Raw genomic sequence first — 18777 nt, forward strand, 5'->3', positions numbered from 1 at the left:
TGTAAAAAATACATAAAAAAATCAATAAATATAAAAATTAAATGAATAAATATATAAAAAAATAAGAATTAATAGAAAAACAACGATTAAAAATTTAAATATAAAATAAAAAGTAAAAATATCTATAAAAAGAAAATAAATAATAAAAACTAAGAATAAATAAATAAATTTCTAAAAAACGTACAACTATTTTGAAAATATATTTAATTAATTAAATAATTATAAAATTAAAAATGAATAACAAATAAGTAGACCTTTTATATTAATTGACAATTAAACATTAATATAATTTTCTATGACTTTAATACCTCCATAAAGCATTTACTCCACAATCATTTACTAAAGCATTTACTCCACCTTGTGTGTGAATAAAATTTTCAATAATTCAACTATTGTCATCAAATCATTAATTGTTCCTTAACAAATCAAATTGCTCTTTTGTTACTGGTCTAATGTATTGATCTGATCGATTCCCTAAAGGGGATTTATTAGGAGTTTAGAAAGATATAGTTTGCCTTTGGGTGTCTATATGTGGACATCCATAGAAGACAAAAAGGTCACAGTGGTCTAGCGGTTAGTGCATGTGCTTTGTGGGTTTTTACCTAAATATCCCATTCCACCTCTTCCTTTTTACTCTCTCTTCTATAGGGCTGGGTATCGAGTTCGATACTTTTTAGGCACCGACCGAATTGCCTCGATACCATCGAGTATCGAAAAACATCTCGTCGTTCGGTACCAAATTTCGATACCTAAGGGGTTAATCTCACTATACTTCTATATAGAGAAAAGCGGCACAAAGACTAAATGAGCAGCCGGAAATGGGTGTTTGGGGAGGTCATTCTTGTCAATCAAAAGCGCTGACACAATTATTACCCGAGATGATGAAATAACACTCCTCTGAAACCTATCAACTCCCTCTAATTCATTATCGGTCAGGTCACTTAAAGCTTACAATCCTTTGTGTTCAAACACTTTAAGATCCATCCAGCAATCAGAATACAAGAACAGGCCAAGAGCAAAAGTGTCTAAAGTTTGCAGCACTGGCCATTGTTTTAGCGCTGCTGCCAGGCATTGAGTACTTTGTTGAAGAAGGATAAATAAACTCCATCCATCAGCAGCTGTCTGGCTGGTAATGCCTGCAGCGGATGGTCTGCAATGCCCATTATGGTGCCAGCTTGCTGTGGGTTCAGTGGTGGGAAAGTGTGCCAAAGAAATGGACTGAGAGAAGCGCAAGTCCTGGATAGAGAACAAGTCTCCTGCATACAGACAAAAACAATGGACACATGCCACTAGCTTGGACCTGAAAAAGAGCCAAGCAGTTGCAACATTACGATATGCAAGATGCCAAGATATAATTCTGGAAAATTGAGCTATGAAACCACATGAAGATTAAGAAAGATGATGAGGAAATATGGGGAGAAAATGAAGAATGCTTATCTGAAGCAATCACTTATCAGGCATGTCATGCATTCTTTTGCCTTGCACACACCACTAGTGTTTTTTTACAAGTGAATTTTTAGGGTTCTTATAAAATTCGGCTGGAACATTCACTGTGCAACAATGCTGGCTAGTTTGCCTGCGGTCCAAAGATGGGCATGTCTGCTAGAGACTAGAGACGAAGAGGGAAATTTGCTAAATATTTTTGTCTTGGCTATTTAAAACCTTCACCACAAACGGCAGTGCCAGAAGCCGGTCCAGAGGATAGGAAGTCGACATTTCCACTCATTCACATTGGCAGTTTGCGCTTCAGGTAACCTATAAATAATTTAACCTCTGTCGCCTAGCTTTCGATCTGTCTCTGCCTGTCCTCGCTCTTTCAGAGTCACGCAAAAGAAAACAAGCACCAGTAAGCGGCTTTGGATTCAGAAAGTGCCCCGAAAAATATTGCTGTTCAGGTTGGGAGGGGTTCGATACTTTTTAGGCACCGACCGAATTGCCTTGATACCATCGAGTATCGGAAAACGTCTCGTCGGTCAGTACCAAATTTCGATACCTAAGGGGTTAATCACATGAGCGTCAGTGAGCCAATAAGCCTGCAGCACTAGGTGTGTTCGACTAGAAGCGGCAGCAGACCGATCAGTGTTTGATATCCGCGAGAGCGATTCGAAAGCTTACGGAGCAGTCTGCTCTCTATAGCTCTCGTGGTACTGTAATACACTGATCGGTCTGCACAGTCGGTCCGCTTCTCTGCTGTCTTCACGTGCTATCGGAAACTTCCTATTTCCTACTTACGAAGTCGTGATTACGAGCACGTTGCATTCTTTTCTGTTAAAAATAAGAGTGAACAGTGGTTTGTTAATGTTGATGCTTTGCCTAAATAATTTCATCGGGAGTTCATGTGAGTGCTCCTGCAGCCTTAGACCCACCCCAAATGCTCTCCATGGTTGAGACGCGTGATGATGCCCATCCCAAGCCAGTACTGATCAACATCCCACCCCTCCTGTGACCCATGGTTTGTCTGTATGTGTATTCAGAGCCAGTGAGCAACGGACTTTCATAATAATCATAATAATTATAATAAAACTGCATTAATGCGCGATAAAATAATTGTCTGCGTTAATTAATTAATGCATTAATGCGATAACGCGTTAACTTGCCCAGCCCTAATATAATCTATATATATGTGTGTGTTTAAGATAAATATTCAAGATACATATATAGTATATAGAAGAATATATAATATATATATATGAATAAATAAAGATAAAGAATAAAAAACTTATAGGGCCTGTTTACACCTGGTCACCTCATGCGCTTTTTCTGCTCGGATAGCTATTCGATCGTGAAAAGGCCACGTGTAAATGCCCTCCGAAACGCATTCGCTCAAACCACTTCAGGAGGTGGTCTGGGCCGCATTCCAGATGAAACTGGACAAGTGTAAATGCATCTGGTTGTTGAAACCACATATGTAAATTTTACTCCTCCCAAAATGTTAAAAGCCATGGGTAATCACAAGCTGATATACAGCCATGTCTGAATGTAAGGGAAGGAAGGATTTGAACTGGATTTGTTTCATGTGACAGGCTGAGCGTCGCCCCTTGCCTATTTCTGTCAGTGTAAAGGACGCTGGTAAATTGGAGAATTGATTGAGAGAGTGAGATATTCCCTGCTGTGTTATTTTAAATAATGCTCTGCCTCAGGTGGCTACTGAGGGGGAATACAGATGGAGGAGGCCTGCAGCGCTTCTCACCGCAGCTATTAAAATGGCCCACTTGTGCGGAGCTCAATCAGACATGTATTATCTCATTCACAGGGCTGTAAACACACAGGTTGTGTTTGTGTTGATTAGATCATCTCTAATTGGATGCACTAATACATACACAATGATTAGTATTAGATCTTTGGACATTATTAATATATTAATGTGCAACAGATGCACAAATAACAATAGGCTATTCAATGAGAAGCCATTTCTTTGTGAACAAAATGTAATAGTGCTTAATACTCGCTCATATGATGCTAGGTTGATGCTGTTCAGTTGCTAAGGTGTCCTGAGTAGTTGCTATGGTGTTCTGGGTAGTTCCAAGGTGGTTATGATATTCTGGTCTCTAATTGTTTTGTTTCTTTTGCCCTGTCTATGTGGCCACCAAGCAAAAACAGTCAATCTGATCAAGGGCTATTACTGTTAACAATGTATTTAAAAACAAATAATAAAAATAATAATAAAAAAAGTTACATGTGAAAAAACTGAAATAGCTGAAATTAAATAAAATATAAATATTATATGAACAAAGATTAGAAACGTTGCTTTGGCAAATAACTGAAATAGTTTACTTAAAGGGGTCATATGATGCGATTTCATTTTTTCCTTTCTCTTTAGAGTGTTACAAGCTCTTGGTGCTGGAAATAAATAAAAATACAACTGAACTATAACAAAATAATTTAAACTTAAATATTAAAAAAAAAAAATGTAATATTAAAAAAAAGAACTAATAAAAATGCTCAAACTCAAAATTATAAAAAAAAATAATAATAAAATCAAAGGAATAACAAATATAAATATAAAAAAATGAAAGGCAATTTAAAATATAATATATTTAAGTTAATATAAACAAAATATAATATAAAGTATTATAATAATAATAATATAAATAATACTAAAATAACACTGGTCTGATCTCTTGGACAAATATTAACACACTTCCCCTCAATAAACCACATGATTTGAGGTATTATTCGTGTCTGTAGCACAAACAGTGTTGGGTTTGTTCAAATCTCTCAATCCAACTGCTAACTACAAGACAGAAGCTAATGGCTCTATGCAAATTAAAAGTTTCTTGTATGAAACCAAGCCACCATAATCTTGACCCACCTAGTCTATAATTAATGAAGTAAAAGAGCTCCAACATGACAGCAAACAAGATTGAAATTAGTGTCTGCACTGAATAGAAAGGGCAACGAGCTGCAGTCCTGCAGTGTGCGCTTGGCTGAATACATCGCTGTTCTGAATGATTATGCCTGGAATATAAGCACATGATAATGCTGAGATGCTGGGAAGTATTTGCTAAACACAAACAAACATAGTAGATCAAAGTTTTCCAAACAGGATTCACATGGGAATCTCACAAACCCCTCGCAATTCCTTCATAAGTTTGGGAAAGCTAGATCTAGTATATTCGTGCAGATTACTGAATGCTAACATTATCATGAGCTTAATTTCCGGGCATAAGCATTCAGAACAGTGATAAACTCAATTTGTAGTGTAATTTTGTGTTCCCAGGAGGGATGTAGTCGTTTTCCCAATGACACATAGCTACTATTAAAAATGCAATTCTATTGTTCTGGCGCATTACCTGGCGATATATCCAGAAAAAGAGACTTCCAGATCGTATACTGTAGTGGCCCCATGTATTTGGATGTTGGGAAGTCTTCATAGGTGAGGTTGGTTTCGTGGATCTTTCCCTTTATTCTGCAGAGACAGAGGACAACAACTGCATTATTCAAATTCAACACTGGCAACCCACCAAACCCCAAGCCGATTCTTCCTCAAAGGCTAGATCCTGTTTCCAAACACCCGTTTTTGAATCGTACTGTGTTTTCTACATAGCTGTGCCGCCCCTGCAAAGTCAAACAGCTCAAATTCGCCGTTGGGAGTGAGGTCAATCTGGGCAACACTGCAGATCACTTTCATTAGTTCAAGCAACATTAATCAAGTTATTACATTCCCATATGGCTAACCCCTCCCATCATTCCCAAATAAAAAGACTGCTACATTCACCCATTCAGAAATTTAAACTTCAAATATTTTTGCTGATTAACAGGGCTAAGATATGTGCATTTATAGCACGTCTCTCATCTAATAAATCACAACCAGCTTTGTTATTTTTGATATCAAATTTTTATTATGAAATTCAAACAACAAACACTGCTTTGATGCTCTTTGTGAAGTGACAGATTTCTCTTTACTACTAGTAATAGCACAAAATAAACATGAATGAACATCAGATAGTATGTTAAATGAAACAGTACAACTTATCAAAATGTATCATGTCTCATGTAATCGCTCAGTGTTTCAACCGCAGAAAGACTTCAATAAAACTGTTTGTAAACAATGTTATGTAACGTTACATTTACATTAAAAAAGTCACTTAATGACCATAGCTAGATAGTTATCTAGAAAAACGAACTCTAGAGGAGAGCATTTTGCTAAAAATGTCTTACATATTACAAATTACATATTTGTCTTATATATTTTTTCCCTAACCTGTTCTTCAATATTTGTTTGAATAACTTGTTTCCTTGACAAATTTATTCAAACATTTATGACCGCCACCGTTTGAATATTTATATAAAAAAAAAAACTGGAGTAGAAGCATAAATCTATAATTATATTAACAAACATACTTTTTTTTATATCATTAAAACATTACCAATGATATTATTGTAAATAAAAAATTATGTTCAATTTAATTGGTATACAAATCAGTTGTTAATTTTAACATTTAATATTATAATGTACCATGAGAATAATTTATATGCATAATATATAAGAGAGAGAGAGAGAGAGAGAGAATGGTTTACTGTAAGGTTGAAAAGAGGTGGAAAATTTCTGGTAAATTTCTGAAAACTTTCCAGGATTTTTTTGAAAACTTTAGGAAAAGTTCGAAATTTTTTGGAAAATTTTGTAAAGTTCAAAAAAGTTACTCTTCTCTCTAGAGTTGCAAATGTTCCGCCCCTTTGCAACTCTAGAGAGAAGAGAAGAGAATAGAATAGAATATATATAAAATTGAACTGAATTAAGATCAAAACGGAATCAAATTGCAAGCTTGTGAAAGCTACTGATTAGGCTTCAATAATCTTTCTACTTCCTAACTAACCTTAACCTAGCCTGTTCCTCAGTGATCTCTCTTCTGACTGTGACATACAGCAAAAGGCAATGGTCACATACATAAGTCAAATAACCTGACTTGCCTTGGTAGCTTCCACCAGCAATACCCTCCACGAATCACTTGCTCCCTGACCAGCGGTTACAAGAAAAAAGACAAAACGTTTTAGACCAGAGAATCTCAAACTACCATACAAAACACCCTCAACATACGCTCACCCACTCCTCTCTGAGTCACATGCCCTCCTCAGTACCTGTCTGACGTCAGGGCTATTCCTTCCAAGAACTCGTGACGGCTGGTCTCACTGAGTCGCTCCTGAAGGATCTGGATCCCCTCCTTGACATCACGGAGCTGCTGGCTGTAGCGCTGGATCTTGTGTTCGATATCAGACAGCGTGCGCGCCGTATCCGCCTCCAGCTCCTCCAGCATGCTCTTCTGTCGTTCCCGCAGGAAGCGGTGAAGTCGCTCGAACGCTTCGCCGATTGTAGCACGAAGGCTCTTCGCTGATGACTATGAAGTAGAGAAGAGAAATTTAAGACTAGACTAAGAGCCTAGAATTAAAATAGTACACAGTCACAAATAACAACCCTTCTCCACCCACTGTGCACACACTAATTGAGATGTCAATCAAGCATGTTTGTTTTAGACCAAGTCTTCACTCTAGGGCAAATGGGGAGCATAATAATTTTTTTTTTTTTTAAGAAATTGATATTCAGCAAGGATGCATGATATTGACCAGAAGTGACATTAAAATACATTTATAATGTTACAAAATGTTACAAAAGTTTTTTTTTAAATAAATGCTGATCTTTTAAACTTTATATTCATCAAAAAAATATATTAAAAGTTTCCACTAAAATAATAAGCAACACGTTTCCAACATTGATGATTATGATAAATATTTCTTGAGCAGCAAATCAGTGTATTAGAATGAGTGACACTGAAGACTGGAGTAATGATGCTGAAAATTCAGTTTTAATCACAGGAATAAACAGAAAACTGATTTTAAATTGTAATAGTATTCCACACACAAAAAAATAAATAAATCAAATATAAAATAAAAATCTACTGACCACAAAATTACTGAAATTTTACAAAATTACTCTTCCGTTGCCATCTCATGATTATAAACACTTCTGTCAAACAATCCATTTAAATAATTGGAACAAGCTGACAGTACTTTTGCCTACAATAGTGTCATTCTGAATCAATATTTTTTCCACCAGAATCGCAAAACTATAAAGAAATAACTACCCATTTTTAGGCAACTTTCTGCAACAATTAAAGGATAAAATAACTAAAAGAATCATGCTTTTATTATGTGTCTAAATGAAACAAAATTAATGCATCAAGTTAAATTTGACAATCAAATCTACAATAGTGATTCCCATGTATTGGTGAGATAGCGTGCTTGACAATTGTCAAAGATAATGGTATGTGCAGTTAGAGAAGTCTAAGACTAGTGTTTCAAGTAAATGACAACCTACACAGGGACATCATGGTCAAAAGACCTGTCCTAACCAGGTATAACATGACGAGTTTCCACCATCAAGTAATTTGTGGGTCCTAAATAAAATACAGCTTGAAGTGACAAAACTACAGACATATTTGATATTTAAAATACAACTGGAGTGTAGAACATGGAGCTACCAGTGACGAAGAAAATGAGAATTCAGAAACCGGAATAATGTCTTACTGTGGATTCAAATTGTTAAAAGACAAATTAAGAGAGAGTATGATCTGGTTAGGACACAGCAAAAAAGCATGTAATTTTAAAACCACGGTACTTATATTTAAATGTCTCTATATTCCTATTAAATGATTATATATATTTACAATTTTTATGTATAGTTATTGTTATAAAATGATAATTTTGGCAGTCTCTCAGTGTATTGTAGTGGGTTATCAAGCAAGTGGAAAGTGCCGCATCATTAGAGACGGGGTCACGGTCTAATAGTCAGTGGAATTGGCATTAGGTTGCTCCTCCTTCAATCTACTGGGTTATTGTAGGACAGCCTCCATAGGAAGGACATGATTACACATGCAGACGGGCAGATGAGCATGGAGATAAAAGCAGCAGGGGTCGATGCCGAACTTAAAAGAGAATTGTGAAACTAGCCAACAAACTCAGCATTGACCGAAACAGAGGAAAACAAGTCGAAGAGAGATAAAACGAGACGTTTCTGAGGAAGCCGATCATCTCCATTAAAGTGTAAAGAACATCAGTTACAGTCGACGGATCAAAGATCTGAAATCTCAAGGTCGAATCGAAGCATGACAGAAACCGTTCCACCAATGGCCGTCCATACAAACAAGGCGAGCCGCAGATTTTCATTTATTTCTTCGCCTATGATAAGAACTGGAAAAAAAACCACAGACTTCACCGATGACAAGATTACTCCTACTAACAAATGAAATAAAGGACTTGTTCCACTTCTGTCTTTCCAATGGGAAATGTGATTTCCTTGCCACCAGGAAGATGAAATCCTATTAAGATCACGTCTCTCTCTGGCGTCATTTGCATCGGCTGAGTCAGCCCACCTGGTGTCGCCTGATGGATGATTGGGACTTAGTGATGCTGAAGTGGTGTTGGTCTCCCCACGGGCCACGCGGTCTCGGATGGGCTCTATTTAAAGCCAGTAAACACGTGCCATGAGCCTAGAGCTACTCGGCCTCCCAGCAGCCTGCTTGCGATGACATCTTCTAATCAAGACACATCTTTCCTTGGCAGGGGCGTAGATTACGCAGGGGACACGGGGGACGTGTCCCCCCCACTTTTAATATCACGTAAATTCGTCCCCCGCACTTTTTCGGGCAAGTGTGTTCGCATAGAGGTTTTCAAGAGCCGGTGTGAATAAATATAGATTTAAATTCAAAGAGACAGGATAGTCTGTGCATGATCTGATGTTTTATTTCTAGAGCGACAAGTTAAAAACGAGCTAACATGAACTAGAGGTATTTTTGACACGAACTACATGCTAAAGTAGCACAACGGTTTTCAACATTGATGATAATAATAATAAATGTTTCTTGATCATTAAATCAGCATGTGACACTGAAGACTGGAGTAATGATACTACACACTGTACATTAACATTAGTTAATTCATTAGTTAACAAACTGCCAATGAAAAATTCTTCTTAAGCATTTATTAACCTTTAATTTCAATATTTAATAACATTATTAAATCAAAAGCTGTAACTGTATAATTCTTTTGCACTTTAATCTGTTTGAAACATTTGTTGACTTTTTACACTGTGTATTGCTTTATTGTATTTAAATGTTCAGTTCTTTATGTTCTATGAAAAAAGTTGTTAAACCTGTTATATGACGACACATTTTTGCAACTTATTTCGATACCGTGATAATACCGTATACCGTGATAAAAGCTTCAGCAATTATTGCAACATGAAAATTTTATATCGTCACATGCCTAAAAGATTGTGAAAATTCAGCTTTGCATCAAAGGAATAAATTACATTTTAAAATACATTAAATTAGAAAACAATGGAAGCCTGTTTCCACCACAGTATAAAATTTTAAAAAGGTAATTGCAATGTTTTCTCACAATTCAGACTTTTTTCAGAATTTTATCTGAAAAAAGTCTGAATTGTAAAATAAAATTCGCAATTTTTTTTTTTTCATTTGGTGGAAACGAGCTTCCTTAGAAAATGTATTTTAAATTGTAATAATATTTTACAATATTACTGTTTTTACTGTATTTTTGATCAAATAAATGCAGCCTTTGTGAACATAAAAGAAAAAAATCTTACAGACTTCAAACTGAATAATAATAATAATAGTATGAACAATAATAATAATATTGATGTTTGCCTCAGAACCACTAATAATATCACAAAGTAACTTCACATGATCTTTAGTCTAACACAGCACTGAATTAGCCACTTTATTATCATTTAGAAACAACGAGCCCACTTAATTATTGCATTCAGTTTACTCAATAAATCTCCTTCTCAAAAGGTTGTGCTGTGACAGCTCTTATCTCTACAGGAGAGTCTGGGCTGCATTTTGCCTTGATGGTTCTGAATGTCAATGTCAAGCGTCGGGCTCTTCGTAAGCATCTTGAGGCACCGCATCAATAAATTCAGACAGGATACGACTGGCTGGTTAATGCGAACATCTACATTTTCAGCAGACAGCCTGGGAAAGAACTGAAAGATACTTAGGTTTAATCAGCTTTCAAGATAAATATGCAATCTGTGAGATCAATGAAACGAAAACACGGTCTGCTTCCAGAAAATGCAATCACGGAGATACAAGTCGAGTTTAAATCGACTTGAGAGACTACAAGGAGTTTGTTCTTCGAAAATTCTTGCTATGTAATATTCAATGTGGCCTACAATCCATTTTACTTCTGCAATATGAAACTGTACAACAGGAAACTTTTTGTAAAAATAAACAGATTTTTGTGAAATGTGAAATTAGAAATAAATTGTATTGTCAACAGTGGGTCTACATGACCAGTCAGAGAGGACAGGTTGAAAAAAAAAGGGCTTGGTGACATCGGTCCTTAAAGACATTAGGCAAAATATTATAATTTGATGAAAGATTATGAAGACAAACATTTTTTTCTCTCTGGAATAACTTGTACTGATGAATCACTCACAATATAACCAGGAACTGATTAAAAAAATGTAACTAATTAATCACACATTTTTTATAAATATATGCAATTATTCACATATTAATATATTTATATTGTCATAATTCCACATTGAATCTTCAAATTAATGTAGAAACAACATAAAGATGGTATATTTTAAATATGTGTTTAATGGCATCTTTTTACTAAGTAGCCTATTTTTAATGAAGGCCAGTCCCATTGATGCCAATATTGCTACTGTTTTTATTAAATGCATTTTTTTATATTAATTATAGCCATTCAACATTACAGTATAATTTAAAGCCATTAATTTTTACATTTAATAGGCTTCGAAAAACATAACTTTTAATTTAATTAAACTTAAAACAACCTACACAAACTATAAAATGTATATGCATAAACTATAATTTGAATATAGATTAATCTATATTCAAGCTACAAAAGTTAATCTGCGAAGGTTTTTCCGATTTTCTCCCAGTTCTTTACAGTTATTTAGGACTTTTTAACCCATTTAAGACTGTTTATGAGTTCACTCACCAAAAACTGCTATTTTGACATAATTTTGTGGGTTTTAGTTAATTAAAGCACTACTGGCGCCAGTACTGAATTAAGTTTTCTTTTGCATCTTATTGTGCTTGACTGCGTGTTCATAGAGTGTTCTACTGTAAAGCTAACCAAAGGATGGCAGGGGAAAAAAATGGATGCTGCATTAAATATATATATATATATATATATATACAGGTGCATCTCAAAAAAAATTGAATATCATGAAAAAGTTCTTTTTTTTGGTAACTTATTTCAGAAAGAGAAAATTTCATATATTCTAGATTCATTACATGTAAAGTAAAACATTTCAAAAGTTTTTTTGTTTAACAAAAAAACTTTTGAAATGTTTTACTTTACATGTAATGAATCTAGAATATATGAAAGTTTCACTTTTTGAAATAAGTTACCAAAAAAGAAAAAAACTTTCACGATATTAAAATTTTTTGAGATGCACCTGTATATATTTAAAATTTATATATATAAGTGTATAACACTCTAAATATATACTCCTAAAAAGTATATTTTTATAAAGTATATATAAATGCCTATATAAAAATAAAAATATGTCTGTGTTATTGGTCAACTAATGAGTCCACAAACAAACATACCAGTGGGACCGCAGACAGTGCTGTTCAAAATAAGACCAAATAAGACCAACACCAGAGGTCCACAGTGTCAGGAAGCGCTTCCTCCACAATAATCTCCAATTCCAAACAGCGGGATAATTAAAAAGGGGGTGAAGAAAACAGGGAGACGGACAATGTTGCAGTATTGATTGTGGTGTCTCTTTTCACTGATTAAAACAAGGTGTCAAGATTAAAGACCTGCTCAATAAACCAGTTTGCTTGTTGGAAATTCAATGTCAACAGAGAGAGAGAGAGAGAGAGAGAGAGAGAAAAATGAGCAAGGGGACAGAGTGAGAGACCTGCCATGAATCTGTAATGGCCACGGTGAGCAGAATAAACTGTTTGTCAGCTGCATTTCGATTTCCACAAGACCTGATTCCAGATGTGGTTTCAGAGACGAAATGGAGACGTGGTTTCAATATCAAGTCATAGCGATTTGAATCAAGGTGCTGAATTTGTGGATGACTGGTCAATAAATCACAGTTGGTCCATCAATCTAGAATTGACCCTCTGGCATAAAACATTCAGCAATAAAGACTACTATACCCATTACATATCATAATATGATTCTGATTACAAGGGAGTGGAGCATTATTTAAAATGACATCAGCAAACAGCACTCACTTCAATCGTTATATGGCTAGGGTTGGACCCTTAATGGAAGCCCACGGGAAAATTGTGTGTTTTATGGAGCACCAGGTTAAATTGGTGATTTTTCTCTTCAGAATAACATGCACTGACAGGAGTGTACCTTGGTTTCGGTGAGCTGTCTCTGCAGTAGCTGCAAAGCCTCCGTATGACCCTTCTCACTGTCCTGTAGAGTCGCCAGCTGCTCCTTCATCTCCCTCTGTAAGAAAACCACAGCACAACAGATCATGTCATTTATTGCCCATTAATCTGGCAACCTCTGATCCAAAGTAATTAGTCTGAACTGCTTCCAAAGCCTTCCTAACAGAGATACCAAAACTCTGACAGCAATAAATGTGATGTTACTGAAGCTGCACACAACCCTTCATTGCATGATCGGCTAAAATAAAAATCACTGAGCTTGATGTTATAGGAAAGCACACTTTTCTGGCACTGGAATCCTTATCTTTAGTATATAGGACATAAACGGTGTGTCAGACTGGAAATAAGCTCCATTAAGGCCTTAACAATGAGAATTATTTCAATTTGCTTCAAGTCTGATTTAATGCCCTTGGTCTTAACTTCCCAAGTGCTGATATCTGATAAACCGTTTATGACTGAAATAGGCTATATTACTAGAATTCAGTCCTTTCCTGAATGGTTTTTATCTATACTGGAAGTTTCAAATTGTAAGAAAGGTACAGAGAAAGGTGGCTTTATTGTTGCAGGCAAAAAAAGAGAGAAAAAGCAGAAATTAATAAATAAACAGCGAGTCTCCAGAGAGGTCTGTGTCAGGGAAAGTGGGTCTGTGCTGCAGTGGACGTGGCAGAATCGGGACGACGGGCCATGTTTGCTCGCCTAGAGGCAGAATAGGAACAGGCAAAAAGCACCAGCCCCATTACAATACACCAGAGCCAGAGCTCATCCGTATAATTTACATATATTAATATATATTAGAGCTGTGCAATTTGGGGGAAAATATGTATTGCAACTGTATTTCTGATAAAAACTGTGATCTAAAATTCATAAAAACAAAAAAAAAATCCAGGTTTGCTTGTTTATTGGGCTGCACAATTTGACCAATTTTTGTAATTATGTATCAGTGTGGCTATAAAAAAAATCATCACGATTTTGGTTATATTTAGATTATATTTCAATTAATTGTGCATATCTAATATATAAAAACATTAAGGAATCATAAATTAACAAATTATAAATTAAGATTTTTTTGCCAGACAAGTAAAACTTGGTAAATAACAGCACACCTCTCTCAACAATAAGCAGTATAATTTCAAGCAGTAATCATAGCTGTAGCCTTAGCAAACGGTGAGGTACGAGTTACACAACAAAGCTCAATGCTTAAGGTCAGGGATTTAAACAAACCTCTAATGCTAAAGTGTGAGTAATACTTGATGCTTGCCTTGAGAAACACCACTAACTGATGCTCTCATTGTTCCAGTTGGAAATTAACACCAATGAGGCCAGGCCACATATTTTATAAACTAGATTATCCTGAAAAACATATTCATCCAACATTCCAGTGTCATGTTGTTTTAATACAGGTGATTCATTGAAAATGAACGAGATAGCAATAAAATGCTTTTGGGACCAGTGCTGTTAACGGAAACTAAAACTATTAAAAACCTTTTTTGGTAATTTAAACAAAGCTGAAATAAATTAGAATATATTTATTAAAGGAAAAACTCATTTTAATTAATGATTTTTTTTCTTAAAAATTACTAAATCTGAAATAAAATAAATTAAAGCTAAATAGAAATATTTAATAAAAACAGCTAATAAAAATAGCAAAAGCAAAATAATAATAATAATAATAAAATCTGAAAATATAAAAAAACTATAACTTTCTTTATATAGCTCATTACTTCAGGGAAATGCTGTTTGCACTCGACAAGTGCCTAAATGCCCTTCCCAGCATCCAAATCGCTAGGTTTCAGTGTGCATACCTGACAGATGAGAGCCATCTCTAATGCGTCAAGTAAAAGCAACATAACCAGCTGGTGCACTTACGGAGTAAAACGCAAATGGTCATTGGGTCATTATAGACCATACATTTTTTGTGTGTCATTTACCTCCACCTTTCAAAAGTGTATCCAGAGAACTAACAACTTCTTAAAACAAAAACCTGTCTGTGAACTTGTGGCACGGAGCCTGCAAATGAATCATTTTTCCAGCGAATCGAGTTAGCATGCTCAAAATGTCTGAACAAAGGACTAAGTGTGCTGGTTTTAGCTGCATGGAGAGCACAGAGCACAGAGCACTGGAGGTCAGAGGTGGCCCACGTTTATATCAATCTGAGCAGGCCAGAGGAAGTTTGACATGACATTTCCCCAGGATCCCACACAGCAGGGGGAAGAAGGTCACTGAAGGCCGATTGCAAGACTAAAACTTATTTCACTCTGGCTTTACTCATCTTTGCGTTTGCATTTGAGCAACATATTCAAATCAGATTTCGGTAAGAGCTCAACAGTGAATATCCACTTTTGCACTGACCAAGGTTTCAAAGATATGTTTAGAATATTTGATACATACCATACAATACTATACTACACTATATTAAAATTATGGTTGCAAAGGGGTGAAATATTTCCAGTAAATTTCTGAAAAATTCTGAAAAGTTTCCGGAAACTTTTCGCCACTCTACAACCCTAATTATAATATATAAATATTATTTAAAAAAAAAAAAAAAGTTTGGTTTGGCGAAAATATACATATGTACAAGAACACTGTCTGTTTGGCACAGACATGCATGTTTATATTATTGCTTTACGTTTTTTTCCCCCATTTATAGAAACAGTAATTCCTAGTTGATGAAATGAAATTAGTAACCAGTCCAGATGTTTATTTAAAAAAAAAAAAAAAGAGGATGTGCGATGTTTAGTATACACTGATCGTTAAATTTATACTGATCGTTTTCATTGACAGACACCGTGTCTATACCGGACACGATTGCTTTACAGAGATACCCATTTTTAAATAAATTTAGTAGAAGAGCTACTGCAAGCAATTTTCAGTGCTGGAAATCCATTTATCCTTTGTTGAAACTTCCACGTCGTCGTGGAGAGCGCAGGTCACGGTTGCTTAGCAATGGCATAAGCCACAAAAGCCCAAGCTCCCGAGTGCTTTGGAAAGGAGGAGAAAGTGGCGCGGCTGGCTTTTTCCTGCGTTTTTAGGCACGACATTTGAATGGCCCTGAAGTCTATCTATACTGGACACGACAAAGCGACCTTTGCAAATCATTTGAACTTTGTGTCAGTTCGTCATAAAAAGGCATCAGCTTACTGTCAGGAGTTTGTCGTGTCGTGTCGCGCCGTATCCAGTGTAGTCAGACAGCATCAATGATTATAATCAGGGGTGCACATAAGTTTTTCAGCCTGGTTCTCATATGAGAACATTAAAAATAAAATGTTAATATTTACTACTACTTTTTTTTAAATTTTCATCATTTTCGAACTTAAAAACAGCAGGCTTTTATTTTGGCAGGTTGCCGGCAAAGTAAGTATATGCGCTTCCGGCTTTGAAGCTGCCGATCGAAGAACGTCAGTGAATGAAATGTCACAGTTTTGCATTGTGCTTTGAAAAAACGGCAGCGGATAACGGACCGAAAGTCACGCAGAAAACACGTGATCATGCAGGTCACATGCACAATTCACAAGATCTCACAACTGGATTCGACTAAGTTTGCAAGGTTTGTGAAATTAAATTTTCATTAGCCATTCAAAGATTTGTTTAAATGATGTAAATGCGTATTTGATGAATACTGACGGCAAACGAGAAAGTATTATAATATTTGCCTTTCTATTACTTTAAAATAGCATCATATGACCCCTTTAATTAAAATTTTGCAAAACAAAAGGGCAAAGCTAGTTTGCAGCGGTAATCTCTCAAGCAAGAATGATAAGTTTAAAGCTTACAGGCTTCTGTGCGTCGTCCGCCCGCAGCGTCTTCTGGGATTTCTAACGGTTCGATTCTCTTAAGTCTGCATTCAATGCATCCTCGATTTCAAGAACACATCCGGGCACTTTCGTGTGTCCTCTGTACTTGCGTTCTTGAGAATTGGAATTGAACTTTGATGGTTAATGATGACGTAGAGCGAGAACACAGGGACGCAATATCGCTTAAAGGGTTACACCCTAAAATAAAAATTGTCATTAATCACTTACCCCCATGTCGTTCCAAACCCGTAAAAGCTTCGTTCGTCTTCGTAACACAATTTAAGATATTTTGGATGAAAACCGGGAGGCTTGTGACTGTCCCATTGACTGCCAAGTAAATAACGCTGAGAATACTTTTTGTACGCAAAGAAAACAAAAATAATGACTTTACTTAATAATTCGTCTCCTCCTCTGGCACCGTAGCACCAATTTGGGGAGTATCCACTGAACGTAAACTGCGTATACTGTTCTATTTGTATGTGTCAGCCGCACCACACGGATATGCTGTTTTTGTTCAAATCAAACGTTTTCTACATTTATTTACGCTTTGATTTGAACGAAAACAGCGTTTCCGTGCGGTGCGGCTGACACAGAACAGCATACGCAGTTTGCGTTTAGTGGATACTCTCCAAAATGGCGCTACGGTGACACGGAGGAGACGGCAGATGGACTATTTTGACGATGTCTTTCATACTTTTCTGGGCCTTGACAGTGTTATTTACTTGGCAGTCAATGGGACAGTCACAAGCCTCCCGGTTTTCATCCAAAATATCTTAAATTGTGTTACGAAGACAAATGAAGCTTTTACAGTTTGGAACGACATGGGGGTAAGTGATTAATGACAAAATTTTAATTTTGGGGTGGAGTAACCCTTTAAGAAGGCATATTGAGAAATGGCCAGCATCTTTTGTGACTGGTGGCTTTTGCGTCATGATTATGGGTAGTGTAGTTCTCCAGACTTCTATGTAAGTATATAACATCCGTCTTGAAAAGTTTACTTGTTATTGCTAGGAAACTTTAGCAATTGTGATTCTGAATTGCCATTTTTACTTCCCTACTGTTGAGCTTGATTCAGCAGCATTGTACGTTCTATGAACCTCCTCAAGGATTCATTAAACAACCAGCTGCCTAGAAGCTAAAGATATGTTCTAACTGCTGGCACTGATGAGAGTGAAGGAGATAATCAAGGGTGCATAAATAATGAAACGCACCAGGCGTACTCAAGATACTTCACGCACCCCTTCAACCCCTGAGATCAAATGCATTCTAAGTGAAGCAGTTTGACGTCACTGATGAACCTCGAGTAAAAACAGGGAAACTTGCTCAGAATCATCAGACGGCAAACATGTTTTCATTCCTGGAAAACATCTCCATCACTCAATGACACAAAATGGAATGGAAATTTGTTGCCATGAGGAAATAGTTTTCCAAATAATCCAGCTACACAGTTCTCATCAGGCCGAAGGGTACACAATCAAGGACACTTTGGCATAACCTTGTACACACCGGTGTCATAATTCTGCAAGGCAGCAGGATCCGAAGTAATAAACAGCCTGGGTGCGCAAGGCTGCTTATGACTCGTGTGTAAATCACATCTGAAGAGGACAGCAAATGTGTCATCTGCACTCCTTCCTTAACAGGGTCCAATCAAACCAACTCGACCACATATAACAAACATGAATCATAAGGGTAGTGGCCACGTGTGAGTCATTTGGTCATCGCCATGCATCACTTGTCAGGACACGACATGTCTGTTTGCTAGACATCACTGCAAGTTGTTTGTGCTGTCAAGTGAAGATCAAAAAACAAGTACAGACAAAACTAACCTATTCTTCCCAAGTATTTAAAACAAATTAAATGTAGTATATCCCCATGAAGTCTTATACTACTAAGAAGGTGTTCTTACACAACAGATGTGTGTGTTAGATTATTGCTTGATTGTGTGTAACGTATAGACCAATTTCAGTGTTTGCAAACAGTGATGACGTTTTTTGTGGGCGGAGCCTATCTGGTGGCAGAAAATGATAGCAGTCTATTCAAGCCATGGAATAAAATAATAAAAATGTAATTTTGAG

The 18777-nt window shown here is 36.2% G+C and overlaps 1 protein-coding gene and 1 long non-coding RNA gene across 3 annotated transcripts in view; one reads left to right on the plus strand and one right to left on the minus strand.

The window, feature by feature from the left end:
* Window positions 1-18777, minus strand: part of LOC107756651 (E3 ubiquitin-protein ligase TRIM62-like) — a 42626-nt gene that overhangs the window by 1897 nt on the left and 21952 nt on the right. The window contains exons 3-6 of one of the 2 annotated variants that reach the window (XM_016573847.1): window positions 12874-12969; window positions 6580-6836; window positions 6412-6456; window positions 4794-4909 (exon numbers count right to left, since the gene is read on the minus strand). In XM_016573847.1, coding sequence (XP_016429333.1) covers window positions 4794-4909; window positions 6412-6456; window positions 6580-6836; window positions 12874-12969 — 514 coding nt within the window. The remainder of the gene's footprint in view (window positions 1-4793; window positions 4910-6411; window positions 6457-6579; window positions 6837-12873; window positions 12970-18777) is intronic. The other variant, XM_016573848.1, reaches the window with a different exon arrangement.
* Window positions 17141-18777, plus strand: part of LOC107756652 (uncharacterized) — a 21238-nt gene continuing 19601 nt past the window's right edge. Inside the window, exon 1 of the long non-coding RNA XR_001641844.1 lies at window positions 17141-17152. This is a non-coding gene — a long non-coding RNA (uncharacterized LOC107756652). The remainder of the gene's footprint in view (window positions 17153-18777) is intronic.

This window comes from Sinocyclocheilus rhinocerous, unplaced genomic scaffold (genome assembly GCF_001515625.1).
Source record: "Sinocyclocheilus rhinocerous isolate Xijiao unplaced genomic scaffold, SAMN03320098_v1.1 scaffold532, whole genome shotgun sequence".
Lineage (NCBI taxonomy): Eukaryota > Metazoa > Chordata > Actinopteri > Cypriniformes > Cyprinidae > Sinocyclocheilus > Sinocyclocheilus rhinocerous.